The sequence below is a fragment of the Staurois parvus genome, unplaced genomic scaffold (genome assembly GCF_062004578.1).
Source record: "Staurois parvus isolate SC_StPar_1 unplaced genomic scaffold, SC_StPar_1.0 ptg000018l, whole genome shotgun sequence".
Lineage (NCBI taxonomy): Eukaryota > Metazoa > Chordata > Amphibia > Anura > Ranidae > Staurois > Staurois parvus.
The window spans coordinates 6,092,878-6,118,874 of NW_028317814.1; the positions used below are offsets into that span (position 1 = coordinate 6,092,878).

Below are 25,997 nucleotides of genomic sequence, written 5' to 3' on the forward strand. Positions count from 1 at the left end.
TCTGTCTCCCCTGGGGCCAATCATGTGGTCTCTACCAAAGGGATTTGGGGAAAAAATGGTCTGGCACAGTCCACCACTATTCCTCCACTTTGCTTATTCCTAGGCACTCTTGTAGCATCAGAGGACAGAAGAATACAAACAATTCAAGAAATGAAGCAAGTGCTTCAGGTGTGATTGCATAGCATGGAAACATTTTGACCCACAGAATGATTATTTGTGGGGTAGGAACACATTTTCTGACGGTTGAGGAAAAACATACCTCTATAGCCCAAGGAGTTTATTTTTCCTTCCTCTGGACCAAAATGACTAGAATATGTGAAAATATGAAAGAGAGAGAAACTTTTCTCCAAATAGTTAACCATGCAACTTACTAGGAGAGCGTCCGTGAAAGTAGTTGTAATACTGTGACACATAAGTTAAGATGCTCAGCCGGTCTGGCACACGTAGTTTGACCATATCCTCTGCATCAAGCAGAGCCGGAATTCCAAGTTTTTCCTCTGCAACACGGAAAGCCTGCAGTATGGAGAAACAAGTAAAAGACTCTTTAATTATAAGAAAATGAGCTGTCATTACTAGACCTGCACTAAGTTACAAAAGACAGCTGGAGAATGGTCCTTAAAAGCCTGCTACATAGAGTCAATACCCAAATATAAGACCTCAACAAACCTTGTTTGTGAAAAAAGGCTTCCATTTCCACCTTTCTCCATAACCATTAACTGAACGGCTCACACAGACAAAGGCAACTTTTTTCTATTATTTTTTTGTCTTTAGTTTCAATTTTAAAAAAATAAATAAAAAAAAAAAAATCACACTGTTGGTGGATTGGAAGTAAAAAGCATCTTTGGAACATAAAAGCCCACCAACCCGTACTTGACAAAGCCATTGAAATAGTATGTTATTGACTATTATTATTATTATACAGGATTTATATAGCGCCAACAGTTTGCTCAGCGCTTTACAATATAACAGGAGACAATACAGCAACAATACAGTTCAATACAAGAGGGATAGGAGGGTCTGATCCTGGGAGCTTACAATCTAGGACTATAACAGACAAACCACAGACGTCAGCAAGCCAAAGCTCCTAAAATATTACAATCAGCACCTAATGGTCTTTTCTAGTATTGGGAATGGAAGCACCAACTTTTGAATAAAAATGGAGGCTTGAATTGTTAACCAATACTTCTGAAAAAATAGTTGCCAGGCTGTCATACGGATTCTCTGATTTTGATTTGGGTTAGTAACCCTGGTGGTTAGAATCCACAGAACAGAGCAGATGGTGCATAAAATGGCTATTTGGCTTACACATTTTTAACTAAAGAAAAACTGTTGCTATTACTGCTTAAAAGTGTTAGCTGGAGTCAAGCTTTAATTTTTTTACTTAAAGTGTATCTCTATAATTAACTTTCTTTTACATTTTGGATAGAGTGGGGGAAGGTTAGATCCTCTGTCAGGTGTTTACTGCTGTCTGTGTCCCCCCAATGAGCAGATTCATCCCGCTACTGGCCCTGTAACCATAGTCTCTAATGAAGAGAGTGAGGGAAATGCTAAATTTTAGAGTTGTTTTCAGAATAATATGTAAGGGGAAACCTTTCAAAAGGTGACATCTGTTCCAGGGGACAACTGTGTAAGAGGGGAATCCCCCTCACTTTGGAAAATTTCCTCTTACTACCTGGTCCATTTTGGGGACAGGAAATAAATGAAACTTTCTGTCTCTGGGACAGGAAGTGAACAAAAATTTCCCCATGGTACATCAAATTAAACTAGCAGGAGTTTTAAGTCTTCCCAACTCTATTAAAACAAAAAAAAAAAGGTTTTGGCTATACATATGCTTTAATTTCTATTTAACCACCTCTGGAAGGTTTTACCCCCTTCATGACCAGGCTATTTTTTGCTATTTAGCACTGCAGTACTTCCAACTGGCAATTGCTTGGTCATGCAACACTGCACCCAAATGAAATTTATATTTTTTTTCACACAAATAGAGCTTTCTATTGATGGTATTTGATCACCACTGGGTTATTTTTTATTATATTAGTTTGAAAAGAAAAAAATATATATTTTCTACATTCTGTTATAAAACATACAATAAAATAAAATTTCTTCATAAATGTGAACCAAAATGTATTCTGCTACATGTCTTTGGTAAAAAAAAAAAAAAACAATAAGTGTATAATAATTGGTTTGTGTGAAAGTTATATTGCCTACAAACTATATGCTGGAATTTACGCAGCTATAACGCTATACTGGAAATGGTGGCGATCAGTGACTTTTAGTGGAACTATGATAGTGTGGCAGGCAATCTGGCGCTGTGTAGAGAGCCCTACATGTTTGCAAACAAAGGACTCTGTGTTGTGATTGGCTACAGCCAATCAGCAGGTCTCTGCCATAAATCATTGGCCTCGACCTGCTCACAAAATCCTGCTGTAGTCAGTGAAAGTGAAGGTTAGCAGCAGGCATGCAAATGTGCACCTCAAACCTGGAATAGGATGGATGACGTACATGTACGAGATTCAAACTGCCCATGCTGTCCACCCGCAGTAAATGTACTGTGGGCTGTAGGGAACTGCTTAAAGCTCCTCTCAAGAATACATGCCCCCTTGTTGGTGTCAGTGGGAGGAATAATGTCTTGTATCAGTGGAAGGAATAGTGCACCAAGGACTGGATAAAGGCATGCAAAGGGTCACATCCGGCCCAAGGCCGCAGTTTGGAAACAAATGCTCTGGATCAACTGCAGGCATAGGATTGGGTATACGGAGGTTTTCTATTAGTTTGTTTTTTTCTATTGCTTGAAATGGATGCAACCGATGGAGCTGTACACGTGTGCCATGTTAAAAGAGGTGTATTTTGAAATGACTAGAGAGCCCCTAAAAGGAGATTTTTATTTTTATGGAGGGGCTTTAATCATTGTGTTATACTTTAAACCACCTGACAGTTAAACTCTTTGAGAGCAGAGTATTGGGCATACTATGGTCCAATATAAGTAGCTGGGGGTTCATACGTGGCCAAGCCACAATCGCCTTTTGTTAATTGATTTTTCTGAACAAAAAAAAAAAAAAAGAATGGTATACACACCATTTGTTCAAATTACAACAGAAATCAGAGGAGGTTAACAGCTCTGATTAACCCATGTAAAAAAAAAACCTCCTGAAATTCAGCAATATTAAATATTAGTTGTGTAAATGAACTTACCAAATTATTATTTTCATACACATTCTCCTTACTAAGCAAGTTGAAATCTCTGGAAAAAAAAAGATAAAAGTATCATGTATTAGGTCACACAGATCGGCAACAAATGCCAATTATATACCAAGTACAAACAATAGGACAATTTAATACTTAAACAAAAATGAAGCCATTTTTTCACCAAGAAGTTTTGTTTCCTTCAAACAATTACAAGTAAATACAGAAATACACAAAAAAACTACTTTAAAATCCAACTCTGAGAATCTAAAAAATGATCCCTTGCAGTGGGGCTCTGCCCAACTGTGCTCATTTAGGTCTAGGGCAGGGGTCTCCAAAGTGTCTAAGCAAAGGGCCAGTTTAGTGTCCTTAAGACTCTGAGGGGGCCAGACTATGGCCCGTGAAAGTAGAAAACACCCTGGCTTCAATGGCCCATCATTGGCATCAGTAGGAGGAATATTGCCCTATTGTTTGACCAGGGGAAGGAATAGTGCCCCATTGTTGGTATCAATGGGAAGAATAGTGCCCTGCCATTGGTGTCATTGGCAAGAATAGTGTCCCAATGTTGGGGTCATTGGTAAGAATAGTACCTTATTGTTGGTATCAGTGATTATGCCCTGTTGGTGATGTCAGTGGTAGGAATAGTGCCTAAAGAGCCGGATAGAAGCAAGCAAAAGGCCATATCCAGCCCCCAGGCCGCAGTTTGGAGACCACTGGTCTAGGAAAACAAAAAATTTAAATTTACTTATCCAGTCCCTTCACCCTTCCCCAGAACTACAGCTTCTTCTCCTCTGCACTGTAGGATCCTGACGTCATCAAGGCTAAAGCAGAGCCCATAGCTCTGCATTGGACATGTTGACGGTGAGGGCAGTCCACCGCAGCATAGGGGAGAGCCATCTGCAGAGGGAGAGGAGGATCAGTTAAGTAAAACTGCTTCCACTCTCCCCTTGACAAAATGAGCAAATAACTCTTGAAATGAGGATGCAGCCCTACTGTAAGGGATAATTGCAAGACATAAAATAGAAGTTTTGACCACCCACAATTGTGGCATAAATGCAAGGTCATATGAGCTGGGAGAATAATGTACGCTACTGGAGTGCCCATGGTGACATCCTTCCCTTGTACCTATATGTCCATGTTTACTGGAACAAGCTGTCAGGATCTAGCATGCATTCTAAGTGCACAGGAGAGTGAGAGTTTTTTAGTTGATTTTTAATGGAACACTGATTTTAAGTTACTGAATGCACTACGGAGCATATCTCCTAGATTGTAAGCTTGAAAGAGCAGGGCCCTCGATCCCCTCATGTTTTGCACTGTATTGTATTGTTCTGTCACATATTCTGTCCCCCTTTGTAATGTACAGCGCTGAGCGAACTATTGGCGCTTTATAAATACTGTATAATAATAATAATATAATAATAAGTCTGCTCTATCCTTTTGAGCAATACCCTTAGGAGTCATATAGGCAGTGAAATGTAAAACAGAAAGGATCCCGTGTTGGGGGTATAGATTGTCCATAAATGCTGAGAAGGGGAATGCCTGTTGAAAACTGTTCAAATCTGAAGGTCCATTCTCTATGGTAAGTATGTGTCCACTTGGGGTGATTGTGTTTGCACAAGAACATTACATATGAATCAAAATAACACGGAGCACAAAAGCAGATAACTGCACAGAATTACAAGTTTAGAACATTTCACATTGAAAACAGTTGTGTACTGAAAATAGCTATTCATCTTTAAATAAATGTGACTTTTCTGGATTTATGAATTTTTATAATTAGTTATACATGGATTATTTGCGGGTCATGGATTGGATCGATTAAATTTTCCAACACGGCCAATCATCTTTTTATATCCACTGTACCTTAACTGTTTTCTGAATAACACAATTCTTTTGCTGAAACTAATGTGATGTTGAACAACTGCATCCTTAGATGTATGGTCAACATAGCAGAATTCAAAAAAGTTCACAAGACATAAATAAGAAAAAAAAATTATTTGAATTGTGGTGATCATTTTCAAAATTATATCTAATAGTTTTCTAAGGGGCGTATGTACAGGGGTCTTACTTGCAGCCAAGTCCCATGCTCCAGGGGCCCTTGCGTCTCCCCCGTAAGCCTGGATAAGAGGGACAGCATACAGAGTAACCAAAACCCTCCATTTTCCTCCTGCAGCTGCTGAATGCCCGCTTCGCCTCTTCTCCCTTCCAAAAGCATTCAGCGGCTGCAGGAGGAATATGAAGGGCATCAGTTCCTCTATATGCCACCGTCATTACCCTTCCTATCCTGCTTCTTTCTGCTGCCCTCAGGCCCCTTGCCCCCCCCCCCCCTCAGCTCTGCTGGCTTCCCCCCTCCCCTCTGCCGTTGGTTACCATGTGGGATGCTTTCAGGATTGAGAGTGGGGGAGGGGCAGTAAATGTGTAATTTATTGGCCTTTTCCTCGTCTGAATGAATAAGACTGAATAATTATAGTCAGTGATCAGTACCGGTCACTGACTCTGTCCATCCATAACTGAAGTTTCCTATGCTTCAATTTGTGAATGAACTGGAAGCTCTGTACAGAGCCATTCCTGTCCATTCATTCTGTGCAGCTGAGACTGCAGAGATGGAGATTGAGGGCTGTTTTTTTTCTCTCTCTCAAAATCCCTAATATCTCACCAAAGCCCCCACAGGGCTTAAAAAAAATTGTAAAAACTAATAAAAAATAAAATTGTAAAAAAATAATAAAAAAAACAAAAAAAAAAACTACTAACACCAGTGGTCACAAAAGTCTCACTTACAACCAGGTCCTGGCTTTCCATCACCAGGCTCAAAGGGAGGGCCCCCAGCCGGGGTCAGTGGGCTCTTCATGGTTTTCTGCACTGGGGCCCTGAAGGTTCTAGTTACGCCTCTGAGTTTTCTGATTCTATAAAGTTTACAAACATTAGAGAAAACTAACCTGATCTGCCTGTAATAATGGATTAAGGAATGTTTGTATGTTTCTCCATGGCTTGGCGGATGCTCCCTGATCGAGCACTCTGGAGAAAAGTTGATCGGCCAGGAAGGATTTAACCCAGCCAGTCCCTGTTTGTTTCCCCTGAGACAGCTGGTGCCTACAGACACCCATACCTCCATAGGTACCAAAATGAAAGTTTTCACAATGAGGACTCTTATGTTTGTAAAAAGATCTTTCATCGGAAAAGTTCATAACTAGTCTATACACGAACAATCATTAGCAGGGACTATTCACTAGTTAATAACATGGGAACAATTTGCAGTCTTTGATTGTCCTGGTCCATTAGGGCATAAAGCTAAAAGACAATGGTGGTGACAAAATGAATTAATAAAAGATAGAGGTCACCTGAGGTCAAAGCTGACTTCAAACTGGTGTCCCTGCAATCAAGCTGAGCTTGTAAAGCTGGGCAACCAAGAAAGCATGAGTTCACATCCTGATGGATTTGCATTGCTGGATCGCAGTATCTAACCAGGTGCTTCCTGTACAGGGACACTGCCACACTTCAGGAGTGACTGGGCCCGACAATGAGAGGACTAGGCCGAGACCAAACTGATTAGGATCTCCCTGATAATCAAACAGGACATGAGAACAATAAAGAGATAGCATGTGAGCTAAACAATGCTCAGTAATAAGGAAGCACATGAGACAAGCGTCTATTCCTGCTTAACCCAGCAACAGTACACCCAACGCACACAATACAAACAGGGTCAGTTCACTGAGCTGCATTCATTCATTCCAGTTATATGTCTAACAATAACATTCTCATCAAAAAAATTCATAACAATATATGAGTCCGTCATGAACACTGCAGCAAGACTCTTCCACCATCCAACCAATCAGTGTCTTCCACCAATCCCTCCACTGGCTTCTACTCGTCCTACGAATAGAATTTAAAATCCTAACATATACAGCCATCCACAACTGCCCAGAATTACATCACCAACTTCATCCCAAAATTTCAACCAAACCGTCCTCTTCGCTCCTCCCAAGACCTCCTGACTCTAGCTCCCTTAACCCCTCTTCCTATGCTCACCTCCAGGAGCCTCTCCCATCCTCTGGAACTCTCTACTCCAATCTGTCCTGCTATCGCCTACTCTTATCAGCCTTTAGGCGACTTGTGAAAACTCATCCCTTCAGGGAAGCCAATACTACCTCAACCTAACAACTGAACTTTCAAGTGCTGAGGGTCACTAATCCAGCACTGCAAATGTCAACGTGCTGGTCAGACCCCAACAGTCTCTTCACACTAAAGACTCAGCCATGATGAAGGGGTCCTACATGGCCCCAAACATGGAAGTTTTTGTGCTGTTATGTGATCAGTTCAATAAACATTTGCACACAATTTCAAAGATCCAAGATCCATGGTGTGCTGGAGATACATACTGAAATCATAGCAATCATAAAGAGTTGGAGCCTAACAGATTGGTTGAGTCTGATTTTTTTTTAACCACTTCCTGTCTGGACACTTTTACCCCCTTCCTGTCCAGGGCAATTTTCAGCTTTCAGCGCTATCACACTTTGAATGACAATTGCGCGGTCATGCAATACTGTACCCATATGACATTTTTACCATTTTTTTGAGACAGATAAAGCTTTATTTTGGTGGTATTTATTCACCGTTGGGATTTTTATTTTTTTTGCTATGTAAATGAAAAAGTCCAAAAATTTTGAAAAAAAGTGTTTTTCTTATAAAATTTTGCAAATAAATAATCTTTCATCATAAATCTTGGCCAAAATGTATTCCGTTATATTTTTAGTAAAAAAAAAAATAAGCCAAATTAGTTTATAACCAAAAATTATAATTTTTAAACTTTTTTTTACATTTTTATATTATTATTTATGGGGGGTTTTTTTTGTTTGTTTTTTTTACATACCGTCACCCTAGCAGTACAGTGTCACCATGGTTACACTGTACTACTTGTGGGAGGTGATGAAGATTTTTTTTTTTTTTTTTAACAGTGATTGCTTTTACACCCATATAGGATGTAAAAGCAACAATTTCTCCTTCTCTCTGTCTGCATTCTTGCAGCCATTGAGAAATACTGAGAGAGCTGTGATTGGTCACACCTTGTCACATGGTACAAGGCTGCTGTGAATAGCCTTGTACCATGTGACCTCTGTGATCATTCACAGATTTCACACGTAGTAAGCAATGATGTCACAAGTGACATCTTGCTTACTACTTTGCATGTGATCACTGATTGGCCAATCAGCGATCACATGATCGGGACCTCGTACAGAGGTCCCGTCCGACGATCGGTGTTTTACTGTGTCCGGAGGACACAGTGGGCACCGGATCGCGGTGCTGCGTGCTCCCAGGGAGCGCGCACAGCTAGAAAAGGCGGGTGCCGTTTATGAACGGCAACCCGCCCCTGGAGTGCCACCGCCCTGCCGTTTATAAACAGCAGGCGGACAGCAAGTGGTTAAAACATGCAGCTCCCCACCTGGACTGACTTTATACAGTATATACACACACACACACAAACGCAATTATTATACAGGTTTATACAGGCACACACAATTGGTAACATACTGTATGTACCATTTCATGAGCGAGCAGGAAAACACATTTCTTTTATTTCTGGAGAGCCTTGTGCTTAGGATCACTGTCATACTGGAAAGTCCAAGAGCGACCCAAGCGAAGCTTTTGTGCAGAAGAATGCAAATTGTCTGCCAGTATTTTTTGACATGCTGCATTCATTTTGCCACCAATTTTCACAAGATTCCCCGAGCCTTTAGAGCTCAGACACCCCCAAAACATCAGTGAGCCACCACCATGCTTTACAGTGGGGATGGTATTCTTGTTTTGTTATAGGCCTTGTTGACCCCTCTCCAAACATAGTGCTTAAGGTTGTGACTATAAAGCTCTATTTTGGTCTTGTCACTGCAGATTTCAGTGTGCCAGAAGCTGTGAGGCGTGTCAAGGTGTTGTCAGGCATATTGTAACTGGGATTTTTGTGGCATTGGTGCAGTCAAGGTTTTTTTCTGGCAACTTGACCATGCAGCTCATTTTTGTTCCAGTATCGTCGTATTATGCTCCTTGAAACAACCACTCAGTCTTTTTCCAGACCAGACTGTATTTCACCTGGGGTTACCTGTGGGTCTTCCTTTGTATCCTGAAAAAATTTTTTGATAGTTGTGGCTGCAATCTTTCTTGGTCTACCTGACCTTGGCTTGGTATCAAGAGATCCCCGAATTTTCCACTTCTTAATAAGTGATTGAACAGTAATGATTGACATATTCAGGGGTTTGGATATCTTTTCTATATTCTTTTCCATCTTTATAAGGTTCCATTCCCTTGTTACGTAGGTCTTTTGACAGTTATTTTTTACTCCCCATGGCTCAATATCTAGCCTGCTCAGTGTATCCACGTGAGAGCCAACACACGCACACACGCGCGCACACACACACACACACACAGTATTTGCACCAATACCATACATACCAATATTTATAAAGGTCCACCAAGCAAATGTGTGTGCGTGCACTTTAGGATGTCTTCCGAAACATTCACATTTTTTAATTTATTTATTTCAGGTACTTATATAGCGTCGTCAATTTACACAGCGCTTTACATATATATTGTACATTCACATCAGTCCCTAACCCTCAAGGGGTGTACAATCTAAGGTCCCTAACTCACATTCATACAAACACATACTAGGGCCAATTTAGACAGGATCCAATTCACCTACCAGCATGTCTTTGGAGTGTGGGAGGAAACCAGAGTACCCGGAGGAAACCCACACAGGCACAGGGAGAACATGCAAACTCCAGGCAGGTGGTGCCGTGGTTGGGATTCGAACCAACGACCCTATTTCCTCAAGGAAAGAAGGAATTAAAGATGTACTGTGTATTTTGTATAAAGCTGAATTTCATTGTGTACATTGTGTGTAGCCCAGTCACTGCCACATCACTGCTGGCCGAAGCAGTACACAAGCTGCATGTCCCGGCCAGGAAACCCAAAGCCTGCCTGCCTGGTGCTGTCACACACTGCAAAGCACAATCCTGTGATCACCGAGTGCCTGATAGTGTTCAGACCTTCCGAGAAGAGACAGACACAGAACTGCACAACACATGCTGCTAATCAGATGCAGAGAGCAGCAAGAAATGTCACATTTTATACATTCCACAGTTTTAAAATCATTGTATGTGGAAGAATTCCTATATATACACACCTTACGAAAAAAAAAAAATTTAAATACAAATCTAAACATATCAGGTTGTATTGAACACCGCTGGCCTATGCTGGGTTTTTGCAGCACTAATGTCATGGGTTTAAAGGGCACAAATGGCCATCGATTTGCTATGTTCCCTCCCTGTCTGATAAGGTTTCCTCCTAGTGCCTTGATTTTTTTTCCTCCGCAACTCAAATATGTAACTGCAGGTCAACTGGATTCTAACCCAATTTATCCTAAAATATATTAAATATTTAATAAGGATTTACAAACCCAACTCAGAAGAGTTTGCACACATGGGAATTTAATACCATCCACTCAGTGACTACACTTCCTGTGGGATGGTGCATTTACCATATACATGGGATGTTCTATAGGTTGCTATAAATTGTATACGTCTTCCAAGTAGCATTACACTGCATGCCAAGTACAAGGAATGCAAAAGTGCAGGGAAGCTGCCCATCTCTGGGGAAGTATGGCAGTGATTGGGTTTTCTATACTTGGCAATGAGTGTTCTCCTGAGAGCCGCCAAGTATCTGTCTGTCCCTACATATGCGAGATTGTCCCCAATCTGGCCAAAAACAGCCACGATGGGCAACTGTCATTTTATTAGTGACCTAAAGCGGAGCTCCAGCCTTACCTTCAGTGTTGCACAGTTTTGCAGGCTCCACTACTGTATAGAAATTTGTTAGTGTAAATTCACTGCACACAGTGAGCCTCTCACAGTGTGGAAGCTGCGGTAAGTTGGATAGAACCCCTCCCCCCCTCATTATCTGGCCGGAGGACATCCAGTATCATGGTTTTCAGGAGGCTATATATAGCTCCCTGTCAGTTATCCCCCCCACCCCCCATCCATGATCTGCCTGCTTTGCATAGAGAAGAACACAGACCAAGTGTTATTGTCACTGTGTATAATGTAAGTTATGTGATGAAAACAAAAAAGTTTTTTTTAAAAAAATGTAATTAGCATGTTAATAAGGGAAGGCAAAATAGAAGCAGATTAAACTTCAACTGTTAGGGTACAATTAGACATGTGGCAATCCTTGCAACCTATCTGAAAAGCGATCTTAAGCTGATAGTTTTTCAGAGGTGTTTGACAGGTGGTGAGTAGGCGAAATGTCTCCACCTTAGTGCCTGTTTAACCCTGTAAATGCCACACCACCACTTCACAAGCACTTCCTTTTAATTGGTCACATTCAGCAGTGGTACTACTCACCAAATGCCATATAAATTTTGCTGTGGCATGTGTACAACACACCCACCTGGCTGCCTTTGCAGCTTAAGGGGGGGGGGGGGGAGCAGTTGTGAACGGTAAAAATGCAATTCAACCACCTGTTTTACCACCTCAACAGCAAATGTACACAAGACCTAACTGAGTTTACTTAAGCTGCAAACAGCCAAGTACACTGTTGAAATACATATATGGGTACTGATTTACTAGGTGAAGCATATGGAATTCTGTTCAGCCAGTCTTGTGACTCAGCCACCCATGCTAGAAAGTGTAGCAAGGTCTGGGACTTTCATTACTGCTACAGCAATACAAAAAGACCCAAGACACACCCAACCTGCTGATTGGACAATTAATGAGAGACAGAGGACTGATAAGCTCATCCTTCTGTTCTCTCCTCCTAGCATAATTCCTGTGCACAATTGCATAGCCTGAATAGCTCCAAGTGCTGGACTCCCCTCTCCTTAGCTAAATACTTACAAACACAAGTGGCTGCTATCAATATACTTACATAGTTAGTCTGGCTGAAAAAAGACAAAAGTCCATCCAGTTCAACCATAAAAAATAAAAAAGTTATAATCCTACACCCACAGGAACCCACATCCTCTGGAACGGTCTACCTCAATCTGTCCAACTATCCCCTGCTCTGTCCAACTTTAGGCGATCTGTGAAAATATAGTTTCAAGTACTCACACTAGTTGTATTTAACATCAGCCACTAAACAAAAAAAAACATTTTCCACCATGTCCCTCAACTGAAGTCGATGAAATGATTGACTTCTGTTGACCTGGAATGGCCATATACTGAATGAAATTTGGCTGGTACCTGCTGAACTGTCTGAATTTGATCAGTGTATGACATTTTGCCTTCCCTGCTTTACCATTTCTTTTTTTTATGAACAAAGCAATTCACAACCCCAAGCTACATCATCAATCTTGTCTCAAAATATCACACAAACCATCCTCTCTGCTTCTCCCAAGACCTCCTGCTCTCTTGTCTCATGCTCAGTTCCAGAACTTTTCAAGAGCCTCTCCCATCCTCTGGAACTCTCTACCTCAATCTGTCCATCTATCCCCTACTCTGTCCAACTTAAGGCGATCCATGAAAATCCATCTCTTCAGGGAAGCCTATTCTGCCTCCACCCAACAACGTAACTTTCAATTCTTCCATCAGCTCAACCCCACAGTTATTACCTTTTGTACCACTTGCCCCAACCTATTAGATTGGAAGCTCTTATGAGCAGGGCCCTCTTAACCCTCTTGTATTTTATTGTATTCTATATTATAAAGGGCTGCACAAACTGTTGGCGCTATATAAATCCTGTATAATAGTAATACTGTTGACACCTGTAAATTTGGCTGTCAAGTGACAATGCACGACAAGAGGAATTCCATTATTGCCTATGGGACCTGTTTCCACCTTATATGTTTCCCTGCGTCTTTGAAAAAGGTGCAGGTGCTTCTTTCGGTGCATTTTTGGCCCCAATTACTTCAATGGCACCACATGAAACTGCATTTAAAAAAAACGCACAAAAAGGTAGGAAAACACAGACACAGAAGTATGAACCTAGCCTAAAAGCTATATAATGAAATTCAAAAATTTAAATATGAAATGAAAAGCAATTAAAAATACATTATGTCTAAATTATGACACTATAACAACACAAAAAAGAATATTCACAGAAAATACACTAAAGTTCCTCTAATAATCCAGTTTTCAGCTACTAGTGTGGAGTTGTTGATAAACTACCAAAATGTTGACATCCCAAAATGTATTTTGACAGAGATCGCACCACGGTGTCCCTTTAAAGATGACGCAATGCTCAGCTGCTAGCATGGAGTTTATAGACTTTGTGATAAACAGATTGTTTTATCTCAGCACACAGCTGTGAGGTATCAGCTAGAAGAGAAAAAGACAAGTTAACTACAGAGCATGTGTACTGACACAACACAGGAAAAAATATGGAGTGGGAGGAAAGGCTCAATGACTTGTAGACCCCACCACCCAAAATAGAAGTCATTAGGACTGTTCTATGGAGCTTCCTGCATGGTAGACCTCACAGGGATGACAGAACACATCCTTTGTTCAAGCTGCTTCAAGACTTGGAGTGGAACTTCTCCTTTGTTCTAATATTGGAGACTTTCAGACCTGTTGGATTAGGATTTACAACCTTGTGATCCATCATCTGAATCATTTTACTGCCTTTTGAGAAGATTATTTATTAGGCATTGGTGTCATGTAGGATTACTCAATAAAACTCGCAAAAGCGGTAACCCTTTCTCAACCTTTATAACCCAGAGGGGCCCTTAAAATTATTTTCAGGTCTTGGGGAACCCCTGCTAAAAGGATTAAGGGTCTCTGGGGAAAAATGCCCCTTACATTGAAGGTCATTGCAAAGAATCACCGCCTTAAAGTGGTGTTCAAAATGCCACCTTTAGAGACAACTAAAAAGATCCTTGGTGTCATCCTGCTGGCTCTGAACTATTCAAGCATCATCAAAGTAAGTCAGCCACAGCCCAAGGAAAAGATAGAGAATAAACCGGAGGCGCACACACCTAGTGCATTATCCAAGGTTTATTGAAAGGAGAAATAAAAACACACTCACAGACGAAGCATGTATCTAAAAAGAATTTGGATAATGACAATGGCCACAACGGCAAGCAAGGTGTTCCAACTGTCAGTGCGGTCAAATGGCTGACGCGTTTCAGGGACAAATCCCTTTCCTCAGAGCTACTGACCAGCCTCAGATGCAGATGTGTAGTGGATGGATGATGGGAGCCTTGCTAGGCATCACCAGCAAGGCTCCCATCATCCATCCACTACACTAATTATTACTACAGTAATTATGCCCAATTGTTGGTGGGAGGAAAGGAATAGTGTCTTGTATCAGTTGGAAGAAAAGTGCCCCGAGGGCCAGATAAAGATAAGCAAGGGGCCACATCCGGTCACCGGGCCACAGTTTGGAGACCACTACTATAAGCACACTGCTTTGCATGGCTGTGCTATGCAGAGCCATGCGAAGCAGTGTGCAGGAGCTGACAGGGGAGAGAAGTGTTTTGTTTACTAACCGTTTTCCCCCCTCCCCATTGGAGATGCTCGTCAATCACCGGGCACCGGCGAGTAATCACCGGGCACCGGCGAGTAATCACCAGCTGAGACCCTGTGATTGACAGCTGTGGCCGGAAATGCAAAATCACGTATATATACACATGTGGTTTTGCGCACAGCCGCCGCCCTGTAGCAGTATTTTTGCTATGGGGCGGAGCTGAATGGGTCAAATTCAAACACAGGCCATTTTCACATGAACCCATAGTAACCAGTGCCAGTCGCAGTTGTACTGTGAGCACATTTTAACATTCGGTTAAACAAGTCTAAAGGGCCTGTCCTTACCACAAGTGCTGGACAGACATCAGACCAATTCCAACTTCCAATCAAGGGCATCGCCCATTAGGGCAACTGTTATCGCTGGCAAGGTCCAAAATCCGCTGAAGAAGCCCGTGGCATACCAAGAATAGGGCGGGAGGGTGGGCGACTCTTCCAAACGCAGTTCTTCAAATGTCAAGATTTTACCTCAGAACATCCTTATAAGTGAGTTCAGGCCCCACCCCCCTCACCTCATACCATCTGACCAATATTCTTCGGCCAATATCGCGTGTAACCACGCCCAACTTACAGCCACGCCCCCATCAGTCCAGGCTCCCTTTCCCTAGAAGGTCAAGGAGCCTCCATTACTGAAGCACAGAGGTATGAAAGGCCATCACTGCGTTGGTGAGAACGGGTTCACCAGACAGGAAGAGAGCCAAAAAAATGAGGCCGCGGTGAGGGAAATGGGGCAGAAGTAGGGGTCTCACGTATGATCGACATTTCATTTAAAACATAAAACCTTCAACACAAAGTGCACACCGAACGCACACATATCCAGAAACGCCGTATCCGCGCGCATATCCAGAAATGCCGTATCCGCGCACATATCCAGAAACGCCGTATCCGCGCACATATCCAGAAACGCCGTATCCACGCACATATCCAGAAACGCCGTATCCGCGCACATATCCAGAAACGCCGTATCCGCACATATCCAGAAACGCCATATCCGCACACTTATCCAGAAACGCCATATCCGCACATATCCAGAAACGCCATATCCGCGCACATATCCATAAATGCCATATCCGCACACTTATCCAGAAACGCCATATCCACGCACATATCCAGAAACGCCATATTTATTTATTTATTTCAGGTACTTATATAGCACCGTCAATTTACGCAGTGCTTTACATATATATTGTACATTCACATCGGTCCCTAACCCTCAAGGGGCGTACAATCTAAGGTCCCTAACTCACATTCATACATACACATACTAGGGCCAATTTAGACAGGAGCCAATTAACTTACCAACATGTCTTTGGAGTGTGGGAGGAAACCAGAGTACCCGGAGGAAACCCACGCAAGCACAGGGAGAACATGCAAACTCCAGGCAGGTGGTGCCATGGTTTGGATTCGAACCGGCGACCCTAATACTGCCAGGTGGAAGTGCTAACCATTTAGCCACTGTGCTGCCCAATATCCACACACATATCCAGAAACGCCTAACAGGGAGAGCCATTCTAATTTTAGTAGCTGTAGTATATCTATAGACATTATAGCGTCTGCACAAGAAACAATTCCACCGACTTTGTGACACGTGAAGTAATCTCCACCTGCCAACTCCATAAAGCCAAAAGCAACAAATAAACACCTACAAAGTAAACACTCTGTTACCGTCTACACAAACTTTATTCATACCGAAACACTAATGCAGAAATGACTGCTGGGTAAAGCCTAGTACACGCCATCAAAAAATACCGTTTTCGAAGCGGTCGTACGATAATCTGATCATTAGCTTTCGTTTGAAATTTTTTGGAGGGAGAAGCACGAAAATGTTTCTTGTAGGATACCAGATCGTACGATTTTTGTTTAATCAATACAGTTGTTGGCCAAAAATACAATACAAACATATTACACACCTTCTGAATTATCTTCTATTGTACAAGAATTTTCGGAACTTTAGTAACCTCTTCACTTTCCATATGAGACTATTCATCCAATATTCACATCGTGTGTATGGGGCTTACCATTGGGTCACATCTGTGCAGGTGGTGCCGCTGCGGGACCCGAACAAATACCTGCCACCGCACCACCCGCACAGAGGAATGCGGGACCCGCACAAATACCTGCCGCTGCACCGCCCACACAGAGGAATGCGGGACCCGCACAAATACCTGCCGCCGCACCGCCCACACAGAGGAATGAGGGACCCGCACAAATACCTGCCACCGCACTGCCCACACAGAGGAATGAGGGACCCGCACAAATACCTGCCACCACACCACCCGCACAGAGGAATGCGGGACCCGCACAAATACCTGCCGCCGCACCACCCGCACAGAGGAATGCGGGACCCGCACAAATACCTGCCGCCGCACCACCCGCACAGAGGAATGCGGGACCCGCACAAATACCTGACGTCGCACCACCCACACAGAGGAATGCGGGACCCGCACAAATACCTGCCGCTGCACCACCCACACAGAGGAATGAGGGACCCGCACAAATACCTGCCGCTGCACCGCCCACACAGTGCAATGCGGGACCCGCACAAATACCTGCCGCCGCACCACCCACACAGAGGAATGAGGGACCCGCACAAATACCTGCTGCTGCACCGCCCACACAGAGGAATGAGGGACCCGCACAAATACCTGCCGCTGCACCGCCCACACAGAGGAATGCGGGACCCGCACAAATACCTGCCGTCGCACCGCCCACACAGAGGAATGCGGGACCCTCACAAATACCTGCCGCCGCACCACCCACACAGAGGAATGCGGGACCCGCACAAATACCTGCCGCTGCACCACCCACACAGAGGAATGCGGGACTCGCAGAAATACCTGCCGCCACACCACCCACACAGAGGAATGCAGGTCCCCCAGGCAGGTGCCATTAATTCTAATGGCACGCCGCCCGCACTGGAAATCACAACCGTACTGGGAAACTCAGTTCCAGTGCGGGGTGCGTTTTACCAAAGTAGTGTAGGGACTTCTTCCCTGCGGGTCTCCGGGGCATGGGAGTTCATTCAAATGAATGGGCTCTCGTGTCCGCGCAAATCGCGGCCCACACAACCTCACAGATGTGAACCAGGGCTTAAGAAATGTGACAACTGAATATTCAGGGAAAAAAGGTGGACTTGAATAACAATGGAAAGTTGGCTGACAGCACTCAATCTGATCCCTGGGACTTACTGAAGGATATTTGAGAAGACATCTAACACAACTGCCACAGTGGACAGGCTGCCTGAGGCTAGCCATAGATATAAGATGGTAGGGTAGTACAATCCAATGCAGGTGTACAGATTTTTCACACATCAGCGCAAACAAAACTTGTGTGAATGCATTGTGCAAATGGGATAACAGGAACATTTTCAGATGTTCCTTACCTATGGGCCCCTTGTGAATCCCACTGGATGGAGCTGCCCTTAAAGTCCTACTAAACACTGGTTTGAAAAAAATAAAAAAAATTTGCAAGTATATATTCCTTGCTCAAAAAAGTGCTTTCTATTCCTTCCAGCTTCCTCCAAATTTCCAAAATCCTTTTTTTTTTTTGCTGCTGTGATCTGACTTCCTGTTAGAGGGTGGCTACATTCATTGTCCCACTGTATATAGGAACACAGCCACCCTCTCTAGCTCACTGTCAAGTTAGACTAGGGACTATGGGATGTGGAGAGGGCACAGAGCAGCGCATATGACTGCAACTAATGCACACTGCTTGTTCCAAACAAATGGACATCACACGGAAAAGGTGAGGTCCGGGAGCTCACGGAGAACGTTGCAAGGGAGCAGAAAAACATAGTAAAACCTCATGAAAAATATTTTACAGGGCCATTACAATGGTTGTAAACCTCAGACATGAAATATGAACAAGGCATATCCCTCTATAGTGTGTACTTGTCTCAATCCAGAGCACTGAGTGTCATTTCTGTCTGCTGCTTTATTCCTCTGTTATCTGCAGGAGCCACTTATGACAAGTTTTTCTGACACAGAAGGTAAAAAAGGTAATGGGGAGGGATCTCTAGCACACAGCCTGTGAATGACAGCCACAGCTCTGTTCCTTTGTACTGTGTAAAGGGGGGGGGGCGCGTGTTCCTTCCCTCCAATCAGCTCTCACTGAGCTCTGCAGAACCTAACTTCAGATCCCCGCCCCATTTTCTGAAAGCTCAGAAATGCTATGTAACTTCTGGACTTTAAATGACTGTAGAGAAGCGATGCTATAGATAAATAGGTACAACTTATGTAGCAGGAGTTGTTTAAACCTCTGTGTATCACCTGAGGCCAGTAACTTAACTAGGTATTTGTACGGGTTTCCAACCACTTTAAGTAGTGGGTGTGTATGGAGTAATTTTGTAGAATAATGATAATGTTTAATGCCACATTACAGCTTCATCCGCATGGCTGTAAAAATTTTACTTATCTTATTATACTTTTTTTTTTAGCACAATAGTTCTTGCGTAATACTTGCGTAATATTTTCCTGTGTTTTTTTTTTTGCAATACCTGCATCCAGCATACATGCTCTTCATTTATATAATCTTTTTTTATTTTTATTTTTTTGTATTGTTGTTTTGTAGTCCAAAAGTGCTACTTGCAGTCACAAGGTCCTATAATTTTACCATGGTTGGCTGCACTTAGGCATGGCCTTTTGACCTTGTTACAGCTACTCGCTCTTTGGAGGTGGTTCACATGATCTTGTGAGTAGAGTATTTAAGTTTTAGGGATAGGTCCCACTTGCTTGGCTCTGATGAAGAGAAAGTTCCCTCGAAACGCGTAATCCGCTTCTGGCTCCTGGACGATGCTATCCTGGTGTTGGATCTCTTTGGGTCCTATAATCCACTGTGCTTGATATGCTGTACACATCTATCGTTTGTGAGTTTGTTTTTATCTTTTTATGAAAATAATAACCCCTGGGGATAACACACTAGGCTGGTGCGCCTCCTTTTTGTTTGGTCTTTTACATACATACAGAGCATCCAGAAAGTATTCCCTTAACTTTTGCTACATTTTGTTATGTTGCATCCTTACTCCAAAATGGATTACATTAACTTTTTTCCACAACGTTCTACAAACAATACCCCATAATGACAATGTGAAAGAAGTTCGTTTTGAAATCTTTGCAATTTATTAAAAATAAAAAAACAAAAAAAAGAAAAAAACCACATGTACATAAGTATTCACAGCCTTTGCTCAATACTTTGTTGAAGCACCTTTAGCACCAATTACAGCCTCAAGTCGTTTTGAGTACGATGCTACAAGCTCGGCACACCTAGTTTTGGGCAATTTCTCTCATTCTTTGCAGTACCTCTCAAGCTCCATCAGCTCCATATTCAGATCTCTCCAGAGATGTTCAAATCAGGTTCAAGTCTGAGCTCTGGCTGGGCCACTCCAGGACATTCACAGAGTTGGCCTGTAGCCACTCCTTTCTTATGTGGGCTGTGTGCTTAAGGTCGTTGTCCTGTTGTAAGATGAACCGTCACCCCAGTCTAAGGTCCAGAGCGCTCAGGAACAGGTTTTCATCCAGGATGTCTCTGTACATTGCTGCATTGATCTTTCCTTCGATCCTGACTATTCTCCCAGTTCCTGCAGCTTAAAAACATCCCCCAGCATGATGCTGCCACCACCATGCTTCACTATAGGGATGGTAATCGCCAGGTGGTGAGGGGTGCCTGCTTTCCTCCAGACATGATGCCTGGCATTCAGGTCATAGAGTTCACTCTTTGTTTCATCAGATCAGAGAGTTTTGTTTCTCATGGTCTGAGAGTCCCTCAGGTGCCTTTAGGCAAACTCCAGGCGGGCTGCCATTTGCCTTTTACTGAGGAGTGGCTTCTGTCTGGCCACTCTACCATACAGACCTGATTGGTGGAGTGCTGCAGAGATGGTTGTTCTTCTGAAAGGTTCTCCTCTCTCCACAGAGAAATGCTGGAGCTCTTTCAGAGTGACCATTGGTTGCGTGATTACCTCCCTGGCTAAGGCACTTCTCCATCGATCACTTTTTGGCAGGGCGGCCCCGCTCTAGGAAGATTCCTGGTGGTTCCAAATGTCTTCCATTTACGGATGATGGAGGCCATTGTGCTGATTGGGATCTTCAACGCTGCAGAAATTTTTCTGTACCCTGCCCCAGATCTGTGCCTTGATACAGTCCTGTCTCGGAGGTCTACGGACAATTCCTTAGACTTCATGGCTTGGTTTGCGCTCTGACATGCACTGTTAACTGTGGGACCTTATATAGACAGGTTTATGCCTTTCCTAATCATGTCCAATCAACTGACTTTTCCACAAGTGGACTCCAGTCAAGTTGTGGATACATTTCAAGGATGATCAGTGGGAACAGGATGCACCAGAGATTAATTTTGAGTGACATGGCAAAGGCTGTGAATACTTATGTACATGTGTTTTTTTATTTTGAATAAATTGTAAAGATTTCAAAACTAACTTCTTTCACATTGTCATTATGGGGTATTATTAGTAGAATGCTGAGGAAAAAAAATAAATGTAATCCATAAGGCTGTAATATAACAAAATGTGGCAAAATTAAGTGCTGTGAATAGTTCCCTGGATGCACTGTATGTGCTCAGATGCAGGTTTTTGGATTTTATGCTACAGATCTGAACGTAATGCATGTTTACTCACCCATGTGAATGTCTCTATTGAAAACAATGCAGCTGAGTTTAGATTCGTAAATAAAACACACCTATAAATGCATTTTGTAGGGCTGTGTGAATGAGGCCTAAAGGAAAGTTAGGACACTGTCCAAAGCATGCAGCACCATACCCATGCACCCAGTGCTGAGGTACTCAGCTCATGGCCACACCAAGCTATAGCCATATTATGCCATACATCCCGGGAGTCTTCAGGAGGGAAGGAGGGGTCTTCTCAGCTTAGTACACCCTCCTGTTTGCATGCCTGTGGGCAGATGGATTTCAGGAAGTAAAGGATACATGAATCATCTGCCCTTATTCAAGATGGCCATGGCCAGAAGTGCTGGGGGGTGTTATTTTCCCAAGTGATTTCTCAGCAACATAAAGCATGGAGACATGGATAGGGGAGTTTGCTTTGAATAATAAAAATGAATCAAACAGCGTTTTTTGGTTTGTGGTGCTCAGATGCAGTGTAATTCTGCTTTTTTTTTTTTTTTTTGCTAAGGGCCTCAGGGCCTAGCCAGTGCACAACTGCATGGCTACTTATTTATTAATTTTTCCTCACTGTTTGTCATCTTCACTTTTGTGTGTGTTTTGTCTCTCACTTGAATGGAGGGTGTGGGTTCTGGGGCCTGCCCTGAAGTCTAGGGGAAGGATGTGTGGCCATTAGGTTCCTTCAGGAGTGCTCCCTGACCTAGTACTTGGGGGTCAGCTTCGACTAGCCACAAGGAGACAGATCCGCCAGGCCTTTTGGCTAGGTGGGCCATGTGGGAAACCCTTAGTCCCAGTCAGAAGCCTTGCACCCCGGGGGATCAGGGTAGAGGTCCTACCCCTTCAGGGGTGGATAAAAGCACACCACTAAGTGCACTTTTTTGTTTTGCCATTGTATGTTTTATGTTCGTTTACGGATTTTTAGTTTTTTCGCACCTCCGGACAACAAAAAAAAACAGTAATTCTGCTTTAAAGGAACCCTGTTCTGAGAGAAAAGAGCAGTCATTGCTCTTGAAAAGGGTTATTTTCTGACTGTCATTTTGACCCTTTTGCTTTAATACATAGGGATCTAGCCAAAGCGGTCTGTTTTCCTGCAGTAAAACACATGAATTCTATTGCATTAAAATCCAGTTCAAGTAGAAACCTTGTTGTTTCCTATTTGGTTGGTTCACACCAATTAGCATACATTATTAGGAGGTTACAACAGGTGCAAGTTGGAATGAATGGCCATTCAAGAGTCCCTGCTCTGAAAAAATATACAAAATATGTAGATAAAGACTTCAGACTCATTTTCCTGATTAGCATGGCTTACAAAGGATGTAATGTTTGTTTTGTTTTGTCAAGGTCCCTTAATCTAGGGCCCTCCAGCAGTTGGATCCTTGTCTTCAATGATGGAATGTGGGCTGGCACTCCCATGCCAATATACACAATCCAGAATCTGAAACCACCACTGGCCCTGCATTGTATGTGATGACATAGGCAAGAAGAGCGGCAACAAGACAGCTTGGAGCACCACGGGCTGAACCGACTGAAGAAAAATCTTGATTTTCCCATTCATGCTAAACACTTAGGATAAAGAAATCTCCTGCTGCCGATTACTGTATTCTGAGAGCCGGCATCCACAGTTGTCAAAATACCCAAACAATGGCTGCAACTGATTGGCTGCAGTCACTGTTTGGCTAATTTTCCACTCAGTTCCTTCAATTGTGATCAGATTGAAAGATATCAGGCAGAGCTATGACAACAGGGCCACCTATGGCTGAAATCTGGGCTGGTTCATCAGAAACTAGCCAAAATTTTCTCAGAGTATGGCCGGACTTAAGCTTTAAAAGGAAGAACTTTCCTGAAAAAATAGGCAGAAGCAGGAATTTTGGACTCTGCAAAGTCTCTTTAGGTAAAGGAAAGATGTAGCTAGTGACATGGGGGAATGGCCAAGTTTTGGCATCGGTCCACCTTAGAACACATAGGGAAATTTCATTAAAAACTGTTTGGGGAGTGCGATTTGTGAGTAACATCTATGTTTGACATTGGTCAGTTGGTGAAATTGGGACAGAGTCCTTCCTGGTCCTAACAGCCGCCTTCTTACCCTGGCTTGGAGTCACCACAACATAACAGCTCCCCAAGCTCATTAGAATAAAACTATAAAAATCAAACCATTTGTTTCACAGAACTGTATACCATGAAAGTATTACTGACTACATCCCCTCTCTATTGGTTATGGTGACCACTGTCCAAATTTTTACAATTGTCACCTTGAGCAGAACTAGAGGGGGCAAATGTTCCAATGACAGCTCTCTGTGATGGGATTTTCCCTCACTTTGGTGAGATTGCCCTAACTTCCTGTTGTACAAAAAGTGAAATGAAATCTCCCCAGGGCACAGAGAGATTAAAAAAAAAAAAAAAAAAAAAAAAACTCAGGGGGTTGAAGCATTTCCTAGTTTACCCAAAAGTAAGGGCCTTGAGGTCCACAAATGCCCTCCACTATTTACCCCAGGGTTAATACAAAGGTCAAAACACAAGTCAAGACATCTTTTCTCCGTAGTTTCATATTGAGTAGAGAAGGGTTGGAACTTCTATTGGGCTTTAAATTCTGTTTATGTCCCTGCTGAGAGTTTTCGATCACATCTCAAAAGTCATCTGTGTCCAGACAGAGGAAATTGCTCTTCTCTTCCTGTTCTTACAATCCTCGCTTTAACATTGGACATTTTCCCATTTGGACATCTGTCAAAGACAGATGTACAGACATACAGTATCTGCCAAATGGACTAAAGACGACAACACAAGAGTTGACCGAGAGTCTAAATTAATTGGAACTTGCTGGCATCACCTATGGGTTTGCCCTCATTTTTACAAACAAAATGAAATCATTTGCATTACCTACTAACACGCAGTTTTGATGGTACATATCAGAAACACTGTTCAGGTCAATTCACCATCAGCCCTTTATCTGTTAGTGCGTAAGCATGAAATCTTATATGCTGCAGATCCACTTCTTGCTGTTCAAAGGTAATCTTCTGATTCTTAAAAGTGCAGTCATTGTAGACTATTCTGTATCAGTATCACATCATGAAAAGAAATCTAATTTAAACCCCATGAGGTCTTCATTAGTGATTTTTGATCTCCTTGCAGCTGACAATTTCCTCTAACTCACATGAAATGCAATTTAATAACAAGTTGTACACTTGTGAACCTCAGATTCCTTCCTTATGATCAGTGAATGATCCCAATTTCTGAACAGATGTCACAAATTTAAAGCAAACCAATCACTGCACCAATTCAGCAAGAAAGAGAAGGCCATTTAATTTACCGTATTTGCCGGCGTATAAGACGACTAGGCGTATAAGACGACCCCCCTACTTTTCCTGCTAAAATGTAGTGTTTGGGCTATACTCGCCGTATAAGACTACCCCTCTTCCAATGCACACCAGTGGGAGGAATAGTGCCCCATCATTGATGTCAGTGGGAGGAATAGTGCCCCATCATTGGTATTAGTGGCAGGAATAGTGCCCCATCGTTGGCATTAGTGGCAGGAATAGTGCCCTATCATTAGTATCAGTGGAGGAATAGTGCTCCATCATTGGTGTCAGTGGGAGGAACAGTGCCCCATCATTGGTGTCAGTGGGAGGAATAGTGCCCCATCATTGGTATCAGTGGCAGGAATAGTGCCCCATCATTGGTATCAGTGGGAGGAATAGTGCCCCATCATTGGTATCAGTGGGGGGAATAGGTGCCCCATCATTGGTATCAGTGGCAGGAATGGTGCCCCATCATTGGTATCAGTGGCAGGAATAGTGCCCCATCATTGGTGTCAGTGGGAGGAATAGTGCCCCATCATTGATGTCAGTGGGAGGAATGGTGTCCCATCGTTGGTGTCAGTGAGGGGTGGAATAGTGCCCCATCGTTGGTGTCAGTGGGGGGTGGAATAGTGCCCCATCGTTGGTGTCAGTGGGGGGTGGAATAGTGCCCCATCGTTGGTGTCAGTGGGGGGTGGAATAGTGCCCCATCGTTGGTGTCAGTGGGGGGTGGAATAGTGCCCCATCGTTGGTGTCAGTGGGGGGTGGAATAGTGCCCCATCGTTGGTGTCAGTGGGGGGGGGGGAATAGTGCCCCATCGTTGGTGTCAGTGGGGGGGAGGAATAGTGCCCCATCGTTGGTGTCAGTGGGAGGAATAGTGCCCCATCATTGGTATCAGTGACACCAATGATGGGGCACTATTCCTCCCACTGAGACTTGCTGACCCTGTTCTCGTATGGTGCTGCTGCAGCCAGCATATGTGGTTGCAGCAGCACCTCTACACAGAACACTTACCTGCTGCTCCGGCACTCAATTTTCGCGGGGCTGCTCGGCTCCGCCCCCTCGCCGGTGATTGGCCGCCTGTGTACCTTTCCTGAGCTACAGTTCTGGCGGCCAATCACCGGTGAGGAGGCGGAGCCGAGCAGCCGCACGAACATCCAGTGGCCGAACTGAAGGAGACGCCGCGCTTCCTGGACCGGATCGTCGTGGGACTGGATCCAGGTAAGAGACATCAGCCCCTGCAAACCCCTGTACTTAATGCCGCAGCCCCCCTAAACATGTGTACCGGCGTATAAGACGACCCCCGACTTTTGAGAAGATTTTCAAGGGTCAAAAAGTCGTCTTATACGCCGGCAAATACGGTAGGTATCAAGACATACCAGCATGTACCTTTATT

General features: G+C 43.4%; 1 protein-coding gene across 1 annotated transcript in view; it reads right to left on the reverse strand.

Moving 5' to 3' along the window:
• Nucleotides 1–25,997, reverse strand: part of MICALL2 (MICAL like 2) — a 143,911-nt gene that overhangs the window by 86,853 nt on the left and 31,061 nt on the right. The window contains exons 3-4 of the mRNA XM_089682284.1: nucleotides 3,193–3,241; nucleotides 372–513 (exon numbers count right to left, since the gene is read on the reverse strand). Coding sequence (XP_089538410.1) covers nucleotides 372–513; nucleotides 3,193–3,241 — 191 coding nt within the window. The remainder of the gene's footprint in view (nucleotides 1–371; nucleotides 514–3,192; nucleotides 3,242–25,997) is intronic.